Consider the following 18,821-nt stretch of genomic DNA (forward strand, 5'->3'; position numbering starts at 1 on the left):
ACTCACATACATACCCACTCCGTTAAAAAAGTGCTAAATCACCACAATCAAACAGCAGACTTTCCCTTTCTTCATCTGGTGAGGTTTTGCCAGGGGAATCTTCATCCCTCTGGAATGCAGATTAAGTACTCAGGAAAATGAAGCAAAAGGTCCACAAAAGATCTTTGGGGTGCCACTGTGTAGTATTTAGCTTGCTTCTGAACTACTAATGCATTGCCCCAATGACACAGCTAGTAAACACCCTCATATACTTAAACATAACTAATCAAGGTGGTTTCCCTACCCCCCTCCTTCCCTTCCTCTCCTATTCAATGGTATCTCTCTGTACATGTGGCAATTCTGATACCTGGAATTTGCATTTTAATAACTAGGACTCCATGAAAACCTCCAGCTGTGAATACCACAGGTGTGTGATGTTGCACTGGCTGCTGTTTTGTTAGGACTACATATAACTGCACATCTTAGTCTACATTACAGCTGTCCTGCAATCTGCCCTGGTACGTGTAACCTGTCACTCCAGATTTTTCCAGCAGTACATATGAACTGCAGTTTACTCTGAGTGGTAATACAAGAGAGAGCAACTAATGATTACAGGCAGAGAAAGACAAGGATGCACAAGACAGACCTTATGATAGTTTAGTTTGAAAAAGACCTTTAAGATCCCCAAGTCCAATCGTTACCTAGCACTGCTAAGTCCACCTCTAAAAGATGTCCCTAAGAACCTCACCTACACAACTCTTAAACACCTCCAGGGATGGTGACTCAACCACTTCCCTATGCAGCCTGTTCCAATCCCTGACAACCTTTTCCATTAAGAATTTTTTCCTAATATCCAATCTAAACCTCTCTTGGCACAACTTGAGGCCATTTCCTCTTGTCCTATCACTTGCTACTTGGGAGAAGAGACCAACATCCTCCATGCTACAACCTCCTTTCAGGTAGTTATAGACAGTGATCAGGTCTCCCCTCAGCCTCTTTTTTTCTGCAGGTAAAATGATCCATTTTAGGTGATAATGTAGCTCTCATGAGTTTCTCATGCTCTTTGCTCATCACACCACCTTCATCAATTGACTTCTTACTTTCCTAAGAGGATCACATGTAAACTTAAATACATTATCTAACTGCTTCTTAAGCTCTTGACATTGATAAAGCAGAATAAGAAGTTAGGGAATGGAAAGAAGCCTATGTACAGATGGTGAAAAGGCATAAAGAGAGGTCTGGGACAGAGAAACAACGAGATTTGAAGATGTCTTCTGCCATCTGCTTGACTAGCTTTTTGCCTGGAACACAGGCACTTTTTGACTTTTCAAGCACCCAACTTATCACAACATAGCACAAGTATAAATGGTCCAAATCCATAACTACAGATTCCTAAGTGAAAGCAAACAGACTTTGGGATACCAGCAGGTGCAGAGACATGACTATTTTTTACAAGGTTTATTTTTTTGGTTTTTTTTTTTTTTGTTTGTTTTGTTTTTGTGTTGGGTTTCTTTAAAACTTAAATAGGACTATTCATAATTCTTCTCCCCTCCACAAGCTACTGAAGCATCTTCATTTAAAGAAAAAAAGCATTCACTTCAATGTTAAGTGCATGCATCAGTGAAATATGCAATTAAAAGGCATTTAATGATATCTGCACAAATACTTCCCAGCAATCATTCTAATTTTAATTATCTAGTGGATGAACCCTGACTCTGAACAAGTCAAACGATGTTTTGCAGCCAGTCCCTAACTCCATGGGCTGTCTCTCCTAGTTCAAACCTGCTTTGCAGCTTTTGCACTAATATATTTAATTTTACACCCTAGGTTTACAGTCTCTCCATTTTTTCCTCTGTTTTTGGTTTCTAAATGCTCTTTGTTTCTATCTATACAATCAAACACAGTGCACTCAAAATAAAATGTGGGATATAAATATGCGAAAATAAAATTCGGGAAAGTTGCAAGCAATTTTTCCAGAAAAAAAAAAATTACATGTTCAAAAATATATAAATAAATATTTTAATAAGCCTCGCACAAGCAGGCACATGCCTACTCATTCCTCCAAATTCTCAGAGCTCTTGCATAAACCTTCTTTTATATTTGTCTTAGTCCCTGAAGTTACAAACATCTTAAAGTTAAAAAAGATAGACTTGTTAATAACACACAAATGTTCATAGACATAACATCTTTACAGACATCCTCTGTGAGCAGATCAAGCCACTCTCCATATGTATTTAAACGCAGTGGAAGGCTGGAGTTTTTAAGCTGTCAGATCTGTGCCTGGGTAAGAGGGGCTCTATTTTCACTCTTTGAGTAGCGAGAGATTAGCAGCTTGAAATCACTTTGACAGTTTCAGTTACTCTATTGCATACCACAGGGAATTTTAATTTCAACCTGTGAAATTGTAATTGCTTCTCAAGAAGAGAGGAAGGATTGTGGGTAATGGCCACAGCCAAGCTCAATGTCAGAGTTGCCACTGCTGCCACTTCAGATATTACTTGCTGTTATTCAAAAATCACTCCAGCTTTCCATATGGGAACTTGAACTGGGGAGTGAAACTAAATTAACAGAAGCTGTCAGATGTTTGGAGATGTGCAGGCAATGATGTGACAGAGGTGGATGAACTCTCCTCAAAAGGTATCTTGTCCTTCTTTCTCTCTCCTGCTTTAATAGAACAAGCTTTACATAAACCACTTTTTAAATTTAATATTCTTTTTCTAAACAAGTATACCATTAATAGACAGCTACAATTAAAAGACTAAATGACAAAGTCCTCCAGCATCCCAAACCATGCACAAGTAGGACATAAGAAGCGTGCTCTTAATGTTGTTCAGAAGAGATTTAAGATGTCTTTGCTATTCAAGTCTTGTGGTTTGCAAGATTCCTCACTGAAAACAGCCAGAGAGAACTTAGAGCTACCACAGACATTTAAGAAAAATAGTTGAGGCTTCCTTGGTACCAAAAGGAAATGAGATTCTTCTTTGCTTTTTAAAAAAAAGGCATCGAATGTAGATTGCTTGTTAGCAGACACATTCTCTAGTGATGAGAGTGTTCATGCACATGTGAGATGGACTGACTGTGGGGAGACCTCATTAACCTGGAGTGCAATAGATTTCTCACCCATCCTGATGGCTTGTAAAGAGAGACGACTCGCTTGAAAGTAAGCCCCAATCATCATGCCAACGCAAAAACTGAAAATGCCACCTGGCATGGCACTTAGAGGCATTCAGGGAGCAAAAATCGCAGATCAAATGTGTTTGGGTCAACCCATTCCATGAAGTAGATATTCTTGATGTACTTCCACAGTTCACCCTACACTGGCTGAGGTTTCCCAGCCAGCATAAGGTGTGGGTTTTGCCTAAAGGCCCCAATGAGCTCTTTGACCAGAACTGACTTGTTCAGCTCAGTGGCTTTGAAAGCTTAATTGTAAATAAACAGAAACAAACGGCAAACACTCTACTGCTCTACAACACAAAGTGTCAAAAATCCCTCTCAAAATCTAAAATAAGACAATAAAACACTTGATAAACAACACTTCCTACTTATCAGATTAAATCTCAGTTTAAGAACATACAGTATTTGTAGGCATCATCATTTGCAAATGTTTCTTTGGCCTCTTCCTGCATATTGCATTATTTCTAAGAAAATAAGTCAGTCCCATTAAAACCAATGATGCACAGAATCTAAATCACAAGCTTTGCAAATCTCTGTAACAGCTGATGCAATGAGTCTGTAATTGCTACGATTAGATAAGCTACAGTGGCTGACAGAAAAAGTGCTAGAGGCATAGAACATATCTGCATAGTTTATTCCCATCAAATGCCCAAATTTGGCTCAGATGTGATGATTTTGTCAACTCACAGTTTTCCTGAGAATCTTGTGATATGTGGCACATTCCTGAAAATTTCAGCTCCCAGTGGGGCTTTTTTTGAGAATGATAGATTTGTTAAATATGTAAATTATTGATTGTTACATATTCTGGGTTGTAAAGAAAAGCCTGAAAAAACCCCAAACAGAAGTAAATCAAGAGCACAGGTGTTTTCTTTCCTCCTCAAGTTTTGGTTCATGAGCTCCAATGGTTGTAATAAGAAATATAATATTCAAGTCATTACACACCTAATTTCCTGAAGACAGCTACATTTGTTGTCATAATTTACAGGCTGTACTGAAAGCATCATGGTGGAACTTCCTGATTGTGACTATCATGAATCCTCAGTTTATACAGTACAAAGCATCCCTCCGAGGGGATTGTTCACCTGCACAATAGAGCCACTGTACTGGTTTTGACTGGGATGGAGTTAATTTTGTTCATCTTAGCTGGCATGGGGCTGCTCTGGATTTGTGAACAAACCAGTGTTGACAACACAGGAATGCTGAGCAGGGCTTGCAGAGAGTCAAGGCCTTTTCTGCTCCTCACACTACCCCACCAGTGAGGAGGCTGGGGGTGCACAAGAAGTTGGGAAGACACAGCTGGGACCGCTGACCCCAACTGACCAAAGGGATATTCCAGACCACATGATGTCATGCTTACCAATAAAAGCCGGAGGAAGGAGGAGGAAGGGGGGAACTTCCAGAGTCATGGTGTTTGTCTTCCTAAGTAATCATTATACGTGATGGAGCCCTGCTGTCCTGGAGATGGCTGAACACCCACCTGCCTGTAGCAAATACTGAATCAATCCCTTGTTTTGCATTGCTTGAGTGCACAGCTTTTAATTTACTCATTAAACTTTGTCTCAGTCCATGGGTTTTCTCACTTTTACCCTTTTGATTCTCCTCCCCATCCCATCGGGAGAGAATGAGTGAGCAGCTCTGTGTTAGCTGGCTGTCAGGGTTAAACCCCAACAGCCACATAGGCAGCTCAGCTTCGTCTGTGCTGAGTACAATACATACATACTAAAAAAAAAACCCACAAAAAAAACCCCCAAACCAACAAGTTCCCACTCTTAAGATTTTAAACAGACTTTGTAAGTGGAAGTTTGGATAAAGATCCAGAAAGGTGACAAGGCATGAACAAATGAACAATATCATGCAGCCAGCTGCTGGCAGAACTGACCACAGAGTCCAGTCTCTGACTGACCAACACAATCACAAGATGTGTGGAGACACTGTTATGACAAAAATTACTCGTAAGAAAGTAATTAAAAATTTGCAGTGTGCAAAATTTAATGTCCTCACTCACAGAGTAATATTGTCTTATATACGGCATGATCCAATGTACAGCTAAGAGATTCAAATTTAGCCCTCTGAGTATTACACTAAATCTATAGAGACTGTATTAAATCCATCTTTTAACAGAACTTTATCACCAGAACCATCTTCCCATTCACTAATAAAAACCCAATACCTTTAAAACTTTTTCCATGTAAAAAGTAATTATTGTTGTACTAACAGAGCTTAGTAGCTCATTGTGAAGTTGAGAGAGGCAAGATGGCAGGCCAAAAATTCTTTCAGACAGGACAGCAAAAGCAACAGCAACAAATTGCAAACTTTAATGGCCCAGCAGTTTTTGATTCTAATGTAAAAAGACACATAATGAACCATCACACTGCATTAAGCAAAAGCTTTAAATATTCTGCCCATAAAATATTACCAACATCACTGAATGGCAAGATTTCTTATAAACATCACGCATTTCCTGGATGCAATTTTACCTGCTGCAGCAGTTACGAAAAGAGTAAGCAACGCAAACATCGCATCATTTTAGAAAAAACAAGAGGAAAGATGCAACAAACCGTTCTCCCAACCAAGGATCTAAAATTTTGGCAAGAAGATAGGCGTCCTTAGAGCTTATTAACATTCTCTCCTATGAATGACAGGAAAGGCATAGAGTGAGTACAAAATTATTGCCCAATTTATATTAGCTTTTTTTTTTTTTTGGTAAAAAAAAGAATTGTTGGTAAAAGTGTTTGTTTCCTTTGAAGACTCTAAACAGCAGTTTTATTGTTTTCATAAAAGCCTCATTCAGTTCACAGTTCTGTTTTCATTCCTCCATAGTAAAACACGACAAGAACTGCGAGCAGAGCCAGGCTGACAGACAGTATCTTCAGTCCACCTCCCTCTTGTTGCCATGGGAGCTGCAAAGCCATCCATGACTGGAGCGCTGCCTTCACTGGGCTCTTGGCAGAAGGGTGTGCTTTCCAGTTTGTGCCATTCTGTGGGGCATGTCTGAACTCCTGTGAAGAAATCCACATATTAAGACTGAAACTGTGTAATGTATTTCTGATTATACATACCAAATATAAAATAAAATCTCCTCTTTATACTGAGGTTCAAATTAATATCCCTTTTCGAGACAAACAACAACTCAACCTGCACTGTATCATCATCAGACCATCAGGTTTTCATGCAGAAATCTTACCAATGCCATACAAAGTCAATCTTTCTAATGAAATTAACTGCCAGGTCAATGAAGCTGTTAGCAATAGAAACAAATCTCCAGACCCCAATGTCACCAAAGAGGGTTGTTAGATGAATATTTTTTTATTTGTTTGTTCAGCTGCTATGTCACTACTCTCCCACTTTTAGCTTCTTCAAAAGAAATGTCTAACCTGTGATAAAGGGGACCACAGCACAACAATCCTTTGCACAGCAGGGATCTTCTGAAGTCAATCATCGTCTCCTGGTGTGGTAGCTCAGTGGTGCTTGAAAATCCTCCCACAGGGCTTTTCCTTTCCCCTGACCCTCAGAAGACAGCTGTGCTAAAACACTCACCTTCTCATTCAGCATATTGCATCTGAATTCCTTGCTGTGCCTTCCATTACCCTCTCAACCTGACCACAAGCACCGAGATCCCCCAGAATATCAGAACTTTTAACAACAGCACAAGTTACAGACATGGAGTTGCTATTTCAGCTGAAAATCCAACTGGAAAGAATAGGAGACTCTTCTCTCTCACACCCTTGTTCAGTTCAGCACATTAGTGTTATAGACACTCAAAAGCAAAAACATCTATTGAAACTGTATTCCGATGACATTTGCAAGAGGCCTAAGTGGTAAAGGTGCAACTGAACAATGGTGTAATGATCCTGCATCGTAAGATTCAATATTTCTGTTCATAATTTCTTTTTTTCCTCCCCCTATTTCAATAATCTCTTAGGAGCTCAGCCCTATTTTTAATTGTTTTGAAATTTTCCAGTTTAAAAAAAAGATTTTTGATTAATACATTTTTTTTTTTTTTCCATTCACATTTCATACAAAACAAGTCAGGGACCAGGAAGCACCTATCTGGTGCTTGTATTTCCAAGCAGCTGAAACAGGGTCACATGAAAATACAGACCAGATGCCTGACTCCCTGCTTTACCAAATGCATTTCTGGGCAAACTGGAAAAAACATGAAAGCTCCAAGAAAAGTGTCTGCCTATGACAGTGTGACAGCACAATTCAGACTGTCTGTAACTGCCTCCTGCCTTCCATTTTGGGAATCAGCTCCATCGTAATAACTGTAGAAGGAAAATAATGATTTCTACTGGTTAGCTAAGTAAGCATCAAAGGGACAAATGACAGCCTGGCGTGAGTGCTATTCTAACATCCGAGGTATGACTTAGATCACAGTCCACACAGGCAAAGGGTTACTGAACAAGTGACCTATGAGATGAGGGTGACTTCTTACATATACTGCACCCAGAAGACGGCCAACTGGGTAAAGAGAGGAAAAAGAAGTAGGTAAGCAAATTGGGGTGGTAGTTTTCCACAGTGTAAGGCACAGTCACAACACCACTCCAGGACGTCAGGCTCTAATATAGAGAAAACGCTTCATCAAAAACTAAGGACCTGCTTCATATTGTTATTAATTACAATCAATTTCTAAGGCATCTGAAATTTTAGTAACTGGCCATAGCTATTTTAGCCCCCCAAATCAAAGCTGATTAACCTCTGCCTGCAGAATAAACTGGAAATGATACAGTATTAAGGATTTTTAATATATGAATCCCAACTCATTTGCAAATTATTCTTTCTAGACATTTATAAAGCCTTTCTTTTCCTTGTGGGTCTCACAAATCCCTGCCAATCTAAGGTGCATCATCAACGGTCATGACCTGTTTTTACATGTATCATTGTTACATTAACACTAAGGCTAAAGTGATTTATAATAACCATTAAGGCTGTAAAAATACCAATAAAACCAAAGATTGATTACTTCTGATATTTAATTTTCACCAATTCACAACTTTTAAGTTTCACTGACTACAATCAGGCTCTCAACAATCAGGCTCTCAACTCCTTATTAAATATTTCTACACAGCTCAATAATCAGTAAAGTCCTGAATATTTACTTGCACAAGACTAGAAAACAGATAAAATGCCCAGTTACTCATAAATGTCTTTGTAACTTTCTCCTCAACGCTCAGCCTTAGTTCCTATATACCTGTCTCTGTGAGAGTGGGTACAGCCAGCAAAACATCCCAAACACAAGTTACAACTTGTGAAAAGTTTTGAAGGTCTTTTTTTGGTCACCTTTACTAACAGTTAAACATTTTCAAGTTTCATGCATTCATTCATGTTCCTGTGCAGCAGTTTTCAGTAGTGAATTTGCTGGCACATAATTTCTATTTTACAGTTTTTCTGTTTTCCAGCACAAAACCAAAGAGTCTCATTGGTATAATTTTGGTCATGACCAGCCTCTACTGTTTTCTGGTTACCAAACTGTTTTCTTAAACCTCTATTGCAACAAGCAATGCATATGCATTAGGCAGCACTGCATACTGCTAGGACAGAATGGCAAAAGCGATTTTAGATGTTTTACAAAGTTCTGGTGGTGAGGAATGCCATGGCCAGTTATCTAAGTAGTATTCCATCTAAGTAAGTCAGTCTGTAATGTTGTGAGCATCATCTTCTCCCTTACTTTTTTTTTTTTTCCCCTATAAATTGGATGATCATACTGATGCACTAAACCCATTTTTAAAATTTTCCTTCTGTAGATGAGATTTTCTCTTACATTTTTTTTACTAATACTGTGACTTAACTGGGTTGGAGGTACAATTCTCACAGTTTCACTATACTTTTGTTTTACTTCTATCTTATATTTTGAACTCTGATGCACTTGTTTGTACTCATAGTCACATCTTCTAAAATGCTCAAAACTTCCAGATTTTCAGATTTTCACAGTATCTCTGATCATATAAGAGACTGTCAACAATTTGCACCAAAAGCTTTTCTTCCACTAGATATACTCCTATTACCTTGCTAATCTGCATTCTTTAAAATTTTTCACATGAACTGAACTGTTCTTATATGGACAAAAAGATCACAATTTGCAAAATGAACTTATTTTTTTTTAAGATGTTCCTCACAGCTTATTACTTAAAACATAACTGCATTTCTGTTTGATAATGTATATCTCTTCAGATGATCCTGCCAAATATTTTCTTTCAAGAAAAGTAATTTACATGTTAATCCAATCCATGTTTTCTAAAGAATTTATTCTCTAGTTTGCTCCAAAATTCTGCAACACTGATGTATGAGTAATACCACTGGCCTCCTTGAAATTTTCTGTTGTTATTGTCAGAGAAGATGCACTTGTAAAGAAGGGTACATCTGGTTCCCAGCCACTGAAAGGCTCCTTTAGAAAATGGCAGTCTTTTGTCCCCCTGCAATTCGTAGAACAGCTTTTAAAAAGAGGATAATCTCTTAGAGACACCTGCAGGTAGATGCCTCTTCCTAAGAGCCTGTTGTGCAGCTCTGTAAGACACGGCACAAAACTCTCAGAGGGAGCAGAAGAGCTCTGCTAGCCTGAGTAGGTTCCTGAGCTCTCTTAAGCCTGAGCTAAGGGCTGAGTGGCCCCCGCTGCAGCCCAGACAACCGTGAAGTGCCTCTCTAGAAAGCAATCAGTTCTTAGCAACATGCAAGTATCATGTTACCAGCTGCGCTAGTGAAAAGCACTATAACATATTTTTATTTTGCAAAAAGTCCTTCTGTAAGCTCTGTGTGAGGAACTAGTTTTCAAGTATATAGTATATATTGTAGTATATACTGTATGCCCAAAGAAGGAGGGGAGATGATGAAGTTACAGAAAGGAAAACTAAAATTAAGCCTTGCAGAGCAGACAAGGCAAATGACACGAGCTTCTCTGGGCTTTCATATGAACTTCAGAGTTTGCAAAACTGTAGTGCTATATTCTGAGATGCTCCTGTATGCTTTGCCTTGAAGAGCAATCCAAGATCACTGCAGAAAAGATTTGTCGTGTTTTGTGGGGATGAGAGATCTCCACAGAAAACCAAGTTTATTAGAGGTCTTCTATGTACCTTTGGTGTAAAAAACCTGGGTGAAGGTAAAGATCTCATTTGTTGAAGTAGCAGTTACCACTGGTCCACTCCCTGTGCTCTCACTTTATAGAAGTATTAATTCTGAAAGGCCCTTATTGGCACGTCTGGATAAAATATTTGCAGTGCGTTAGATTTTCAAGGAAATCTTCCAGGCATTTCTGTAATATTCTGAACTGATATAATTGGTGATATTTACTATATACAATCACTAGTCAGAGTGCAAGTTTCTTCAGCTGAACTCAGGAATCACATTTTTGCAGCTGCAAGACTCAGGAAGATCAGCATAACGATTCAGTTCAGTGGAATTTAGAACTAAATCCAAAGCCTCTTTTACCTAAAAAATATTTGGAGGAAATCCTAAGGTAAAGAAGTTCCAGAAATATGTGTTTACACTAATTTAAGTTTCGATAGGCCATAAACTCCTTGGTAGACTTGTTGTTAACAAGGAGCATTGCTCTCACTAAAAAGGACCACAATGATGGCACAGTACTTTAAGATTTAAACCCATATAGCATTAATAAAAATGAGGGAAGGAAGGGAAATTATCGAACTGAAATGCAGAGACAGACACTTTGAGCAAAGCATCTTGTATTTCCATGGAGGCAGCCTTTCATCTTGTTTTGGCAGCCACAAAGTAAACACAAGACTTTGCTAATAAGGTATAATATAAATTATTAAACCATCTAGTGTATGATCAAATGCATTTCAGATTATTTTTTGAATAATTCTGCCTTGACGACTGCCAGGAGTAATATATGTTGTGTACTCCTGCACAGACCCATTGATTACTGTCTTTCTGAAGCTCCAGTCCCAGACTTAAACTGCCGTGCATGAAAGAAATACATAATCACATCAAAACCTAAGCTTTGGCATCTGTCGATCACAGCCTAGCTTTTCGTAAGATCTCACTTCATGTTAGTCAACAAAGACATGAGAGCAACTCTTTAGCTCTGAGCTGAGGTTTTAATAGATTCAAATCATTTCTTACATGCAAATTTCTTTTATGGCTCAGGGGCACTGTTAGAGCTTGAAGTGTTAGCTAACTGCTGTGAAAAACTACTTGACTGAGCATATCTCAAGATAAATTAGACTGCTGAATTTTTTAGCCCAGCCAAGTAAATCTTATGCACTTGTACTACTGGGTTTAAAAATACGGACTTTTATATAATCATCCACAAGTCTGCGTGACAAATTAAAAGAAAACATGTTAAAATATGCATTACATATCCTACTGTGCCATTTTAAACTCTGGGCTATTACACTTTGGAGGCATTTTTCAGATTTAAAAAACAAACAGTTACTGAAGGTCACATAGATTACATATCCAAAAAACATGTAAATTAAATTTTATCAAATAGTTCCGGAAGACACATTTAGTTCTGTAGGTATTAAGAGAGCTCCTTTGATTTATTACTCACAAAATTCTACCAGCCTTCAGCACATGTGGAATGCTGATCTTAGAGTAGAAAATAAATGGCATACAAAATATTTTTAAATGATGGAATTAACATGCTAATTCCCATAAGAAGCATCCCTGCCACCATGTATTCCAGTGAATGCACAGTGCTATGTTGTTAAGAAAAAATGCTATCTACAAGTATGCTTGTGTCAGATGTTACCAGCTGTACACCATTCCTAGGAATGCATTGATTCCAAATATGCATGGAGTTTACTTACTCACTTTAAGAAATGGGACACCTTGAAAAGAATAAAGCAGTCAGGCACTTTTGCAAAGGTATTTCATATTGTTTCTTCTTTTTGGGTGCATATACACATATGTGTTTGTATATGAGTGTGATGTATGACTGCATGCTTTAATATATAAGTGAGGGGAAAAGAACTGAGCTGAAAGATAAATATAGATTTATTATTAATTTCTCAGTAAATGGTCAGAGTCTTAACCCCAAATCATTACCACTTAAGTTATAGCAAGAAAATAATTTAATGAAAGTAAATTGCAAATATCTGTAGCCACTATGACTATCTTACTGTCTTTCATAGGATCCAAGGATAATTCAGACTACAGCTGGTCCATATGCTGCTCCAAGGGTCAGCTATGGCCTAGCTTGCACAAAGATATAATTAGTCAGGCTTTGAAAACCTCTAATGATGGAGACTGAACAGCCTCTACGAGCCTTCGTTCTGCTGCTTGAACATCTTCATGGGGAAAATGTTTTTCTTCATATTTAGTCTGAATCCCTTGTTTCAACTTACGCTCACTGTCTCTTGTCCTCCCACATCTACCACTGGGAAGCACTTGGCTTGATCTTCTCAATAACCTTCCCATAGACACTGGGGGTGATTCTGTTAGGGTCTCCTGAACAAGCCTGGTCCCTCAACCTCTCCTCACAAGCCAAGTGCTCCAGATCCTGACCATCTCTGTGATCCAAGGCTGAACTCATTCCACTTACCAATTCCTAATTTATAGCAAGATCACTATAAATGACCCAGTCGAGTCAGGTCAGCAATAATCCTAGCAGCTGGACCATGGTCAAATACAAACATAAAACACATTTAATAATGGGAGGATATAGAGATTGACAGACCTTAGGCTCAGCTGCATCAAATCTGACAGTTTCTTCTAGGTTTGTCACTCCTTAGGGAGATTATCTTTAACTAGGGTCTACCCTTGACCTACAGAGCAAGTCAGCAAAATTTTTTTTCTTTCCTAGTAGCACTTGCATGATCTGTCTGATTCCTTTGGTCAGAGTAGAAAAACACATTTCCCATTATTCAACTACCTCTCACCTTGATTACTATTACAATGGTCTCCTGTCTGTCCTGTTTTCCTTCTACTTCTCCCCATTTCTGTCCTGCAACATCTGAAAACATGGCCTCTCCTAATAAACAAAAGCAGAGATGCCAATAGGAACACAAATTTGGAATGACATGCCCTATCATGACTCTCTGTCCATGTCACACAGACCCACCGCTGGAACTGCCTCATCCCACATTAACATTAGATTCAAACTTTAATATTCCCATGTAAGAGTAAAAAATAAATCCGTTCTCTCGCTGTAAGCTACTGTGCCTGAGCTTAAGTCTCCACTGGTATTTGTCTTGGCAGAATTCTCTCTGCTCTCTTCATTGTTCTTACCTCAGGGTAGGCTCTTGCCTACCTACTTCTTTTCCCTGCCTCAAATAGTCTTTAAGGATTATTCTCTCAAGGAGCCCTCAAAATTTATAGCGCAGTTAAAAGCTAGACAGAAGGCTGGGTAACTTGGGATTATTTAATGACTTCCTTTTTGATCTACACTTTGAGGAGAGAAACAACCAAAGAGATCAACTAACCAAAGAAACAAAAAGAAGAGAAACAAACAATCAAGAAAACAGAAGCCCAAAACACCTCCAAGATGTTTAAAATACAGTCTTGTGTTGCTTTCCATTACAATCACTTGTTTTAGCTTGTTTCTTTATATTTACCTACAAATGCTTCCAAACAGGAGCTGAGTCTTTTTTTAACATATTTGTATTTTGTGCTGCTATTAAACTTAGCGACTCGGTATCCTCCCACTATATAAATAATGCATTGTCAAAGTAACCTGTCATTCAAAGTCAGAAGTAACATTTTGAAAAATAGTCAGTGTGATCTGCCTTTTTTTCTCCGCCCCTCAGGTGTGTGGGGTGTCAATCACTATTCGTGAAACAACTGACATGCCAGCCAGCATTCCAGTTAGCACTTGCAACCACGGAAGAACTGAGAGATATTTAAGCAGAAAAAGTTTTTGATTCAAAAATCACAGTCATCCAAGTAATGACTTGAAATGAAGACTGAACCTAGCAGCACGATGTGGACAAATTCAGAATGGGGATCTGTCAGTATTTATTTCCCCATGCATAGCACAGTTTTATGAAGGAGATGGCAGGTGCTTGCTCTGGGCACTTATCTGATAATTAGTTAGCTAACAGACAAGTCTGTTTCCTAGAGATCACCAGCCCAGGCTTCATGGTTTTGAAAACACATTACAGTGTATTACAGCATGTACATTTACTTGTAATAACACCAGATAACATTTTTCAGTGTGCATACCATGGCCTGCCTTAGCAGATATCATTCCAGAGGATTCCAGCTTGCTTCTTCTTTAAAGGAACATGGGGATATTTTTTTAATAAGTACTTTAAAGTTGTGTTTATAATACAAAAATTTTCCAAGTTTATTTTGTCATATGATGAAAGAATAACAAAGAGCATGTGAATGTTCAGAGGCCATTCTACAAGTGAGGTTATTAGATGAAATACGATAGACTTTTTTATAGCACAAGCCTTCAGAGACTGCCATCTTTTTGCTTTCCTTTTACATCTTGAAAAAACGATGACAATTATATGGAGGTCAACAGCAGCTACAGGCAAAGACACAAAAGGTTTCCATCAGAAAGAGTATCCTGGTAAAATGAACAGCTAGATCTGAAAATATATATTCACACCACAAGAACCACCAATATAACTCTCTGATATTCACGTATCAACAGTGAAATTAGTAATTCTGCTTTACTTGGAAGTGAACTCTGTGAATATATATTAAAACATTACCTGTAAGAGGAATTCTATACTCCCAAATGGTAAAAAGCATAAAATATTAAAAGCCTTTCTGACCATTGTTGTTTGCAAAGAACACTGTGATAAATATCCAAGAAATATCTCAAGGGACATTCTCTTTCAAAATTAGGAAAAGCTTTTAAAGAACTTTCACATGGAGCAAAGTAGAATAAACTGATATATGTGCATATTCTTGGCCAAAGCCTTCCCCTTAATCCTAGAATATGTCATAATACTGAATTTATAGTGTTTTCTTTCATTCCTACAGAACTAAGCATTACAAATAGAATGTTCCAAGGAGACTTCATCATTGCATGATATGACAATCACAAAGGATACAGCTCTTCTTACACTCCAACCTCAAGGATAATAAACATGGTATAAAATAAGTAATTTTAATATTTAGGAATGATAATACCTTTCAGAGTTTCAAATTCCATACCAGTAGGTAGCTGTGGGATCTATCTGCTGCCTCCCTCATTTTACATGTAGAGAAACAAACAAAGATTAAAGTGTCTCCAGTGCCATAACGCAAGCCAGCAACCAGGTCTCCACAATTCCTGTCTCAGATTCCAGTTGTCACCAGAAGCCAGCCTAACCTCTCAAAACTTTTATCTCTGGCAAGTTTAAGTTTTAAATGCATTCTATAAGCTAGGCAATGCCTTAATATGTAGTCCCCTGACAATTTCTCTTACATTCATTTTCACAGACTTTTCTGCTCAGTTTTAAACTCTTCCAGTTCCTGGGACTGTAGATGCTCACCAAGCACAGCTGGAATCAGACCCTGGCAAAAAGGTTCATTTCATGCAAGCCTGACATTTAACAGTTAATGAAGTGTGACTGATCTTGACCAACTTTGTGGGTTCAGTGATAATACGAAGGTTTTCTTTTCATATCGTCGTGGCCTTTTTCTTTTTAAGTATCCTTAGCTGTTTTAGGAGGTCTCCCACAGTGCCAGTTAGCATACTTGAGAGCACCTGAGGGAATGTCTTGAAATCTGAGTCTCCTTTTTAATTTCACACTCAGTCAAGTTCAACTGCAGTTAATGGCGGACTCTCTCATGGAAACATCAAACGAGGGTTCCTTTCTGTGATTAGCAAGCCTAACTGCTCTAACTCAATCTCTGTATCCCCAGTCTCTACAAATGATTCATCAGCCCTTCACTACAATAAAGATTACATGAGAAAAACCTTTCTTGGCTTGCTGTGAATTTTATGCTAGATAATCATGATAGCACCTTGGCGCTAAGTCTAAGACATCAAAGAACTGTACGGATCCAATCTACAGGCTGTAACAAATATCTGCCCTCAGGAGAGCACTTCTATGTTTTGGAGGGTGGTCTGACTTGACAACCAATTCCTAAAGGACTGAAGTGCATAAGGGTGAACTTGCACCCTATCACGCTCAAATACTGGCAATTTGCACCTCAAATGACACCCCCAGTGCATCCACTGGACCTCAGTCTTCTCCCACGGAGGTTTTACACAGTGTTCTCTACCAGGTTATGTCTGATAATTCCTAGGATTAGCTCAAGAGGAAAATACTAGATCCTCTGGAATTGATCATGAAGTAGAAAGTACTAATTTATTCTTCTTCTCTGAGACTTCATATCCTGGAGTTAGTTTTTCTTGAATGCTGACCAGTCACTGCCGCAATTTGCTTGCACACATGCTACAAAATTTTAATAATTTGTAAATATCTAGTTCCAAGCATTTTAAACTGACCACCATGAAATTTGTTCACTACGCTAACCTTCTAGCGGATACTTTGAATATGTACCTCATCTTCAGCTGTGAAATGGGAAGACAAAAGCTGCATTTCAGGAGAATAATGTAAAAATAAACTCATTGCTATTTTTGAAGTGCTCAGAAATTTAGTTATGGGGGTCATGGCAAAGGTCAGAAAGAAACTAATAACTCCCTTGAGAGTGAGGCTTAAACAGTATGTAGCAAATTACACCACTATTACACAATGCACAATGAAGAGGAAAAATATCTAACAATGGCTTATTAAATGAACAGTCTCAGTTCTGTGCACAGAAGGAAACAAATCTGTCTGTCTGTGTGTGTAAACAGTGCATAAGCACATTATTAAAGGCTGAAACATAATATGGCTGGCATTTACATGGAAAAGAGGAACTGAAACTTTTGAATTTCCTTAGTTCAAAGTACTTCACTTAAGACTCCAAATACTTTGTGCACATATGTATGCAAGACATACAATTCTTAGTTTCTTCTTGTTATCACATTCTATAGGTCTTCAGTGTCACTGCAGTGTTACAGTTTTTTCTATTAATATTTTAATAAAGCCGTCTTTGTTATTTTGTTGTTGCTTTTGTCTCTAGGTGAATACACGTGTTAACTTGAACTGATTCCTAAGCAGTCGGTGCCCTTGATTCCATTTCATTATCTCTGCCCACCCTAGTGACTTTTGAACCTACTCACTAACTTAGGAGCAGTCCAGTAAGCTTCATGAAAGTCAAGAGCTGGTAGAAAAAAAAGAGATCTAAATCAGTGTTCCCATCGATGGAAAGGCCATATCTCAGGCTAAATAGTGTTTTTTGCCATCACCCTGCTGACCAATTTGTACTCCTAAAACTCCAAATCCCATGCAAGAGTTACACAAAACACCTATAACACATTTTTTGTCCACATGGAAGGTGTGGAGAGGAAGCTGCAGTTTTTGCTGTAGAAACATGGAAGGAACTAGGGGACACAAACTACAGGAATTCAGGCTTTGTTAGTTCAACTGCTACTCATTTGTCCAATCTCTAACTTTGTGAATGCAGCTTTCTTGTACAAAGACTGTCTCTGCTTTGTGGTGCTTCCAAACTAAGTGCAAGACCAGATGAAAACTGCACAAAACATACATATGAAGGGGAGGAAGGTGGTGCTGCTTAGCATGGGGAACAGTGTTCCAACAAACTAGCTTGCTCCTGGTCACAAAGAGTCTGCAGTTCCCACTTCTCCCCACCTTTTCACAGCCAAGGGACATATCTGATAGGGTGCTACCATTGTATAACAATGCAGGATATGAGAATGATTTTACATAGTAAACTGTTGCAAAGGTATTTCTTCTGATTTTCAGATTTGCCATGTTAGGCCTAAATTCAAATGGTAATGAGTTTCTATCAAACACAGTATCTGCAGTTCTAGGCCATTTCCTTGTAAGGAAAAGTTGAGGTTCTTATGACTGATTCACAATCTCTGAAAGGAATTTCACCCACCTCTACACCACCGAAACTTATAAAATCTTTCCTAAAATTAGGCAATACTAAAATAGACTGCTTTCATGAAAGTAAATTAACAAAATCTGAGATAAACACAAATAAAACAGAAGACAACCTGAAAATGGCAAACATATACAAGGTGCCTACAGGGGTGAGATATGCAAGGCCATAGGGTGATAACGGTGGGACTTAACTCAGTCTTTAACAAACTGATGCGTTTGGATTTTAAAATGCTTCATGTCTCCATACTAAAGTTTAACAACACTATAAAAAGTTTTTTATCACACAAGATACTCTCCCCAGCATAACTCTAATTCATTCCTTTCCAGCTATTAAGAGCTCCACATCTGGCTTTCCCCGTGGTTCTGTGACAAAATCTAATTATACTAAAGAATCTTAAGCACTCCTCTCTGAAAAAATAATGAACTAATGTTTCTTTGGACAGACATACATGTTGAATAGTTGAAAGAGGAAAATAATTCCTGTCATTCTAAGCACTACTTCTGTTACTTTACCAAATTGAAATTTTTGTATTCAGAAAAAACTCTGTGTCAGAAACAGATATTCACAGCCATCTTTTTTGTATGATAATTATGTTATCTGCACTTACCAGAGATTTTGTGTGTGAGAATTGCAAAATTGATTCCATACAGATAAAGTACAGTCAGACTGACTGAAATGACTTACAATCACATATGAAGTCACATCAAAACAAGGACAAGATTTAAAAAAAACCCCAACTCTAGTCCTGATAACAAGACTCTTTCTTGAGGACCAGAAATTCATCTGTTCAATATTATGCATAGGTAGTTTTT

General features: G+C 38.2%; 1 protein-coding gene across 3 annotated transcripts in view; it reads right to left on the reverse strand.

Annotated features, from left to right (window-relative positions):
• Window positions 1-5,945: 5,945 nt before the first annotated feature.
• CDKAL1 (CDKAL1 threonylcarbamoyladenosine tRNA methylthiotransferase) overlaps window positions 5,946-18,821 on the reverse strand; it is a gene marked incomplete at its 3' end in the record, with an annotated part of 411,084 nt that continues 398,208 nt past the window's right edge. For 2 of the 3 annotated variants that reach the window (XM_080340058.1, XM_080340057.1), the window contains one exon: window positions 5,946-6,152. In XM_080340058.1, the coding sequence (XP_080196184.1) occupies window positions 5,946-6,152 (207 nt within the window). Of the gene's footprint in view, window positions 6,153-14,462; window positions 14,582-18,821 lie in introns of those variants that run through there. The other variant, XM_080340059.1, reaches the window with a different exon arrangement.

The sequence above is a fragment of the Nesoenas mayeri genome (assembly GCF_963082525.1).
Source record: "Nesoenas mayeri genome assembly, chromosome: 2".
Taxonomy (NCBI): Eukaryota; Metazoa; Chordata; class Aves; order Columbiformes; family Columbidae; genus Nesoenas; species Nesoenas mayeri.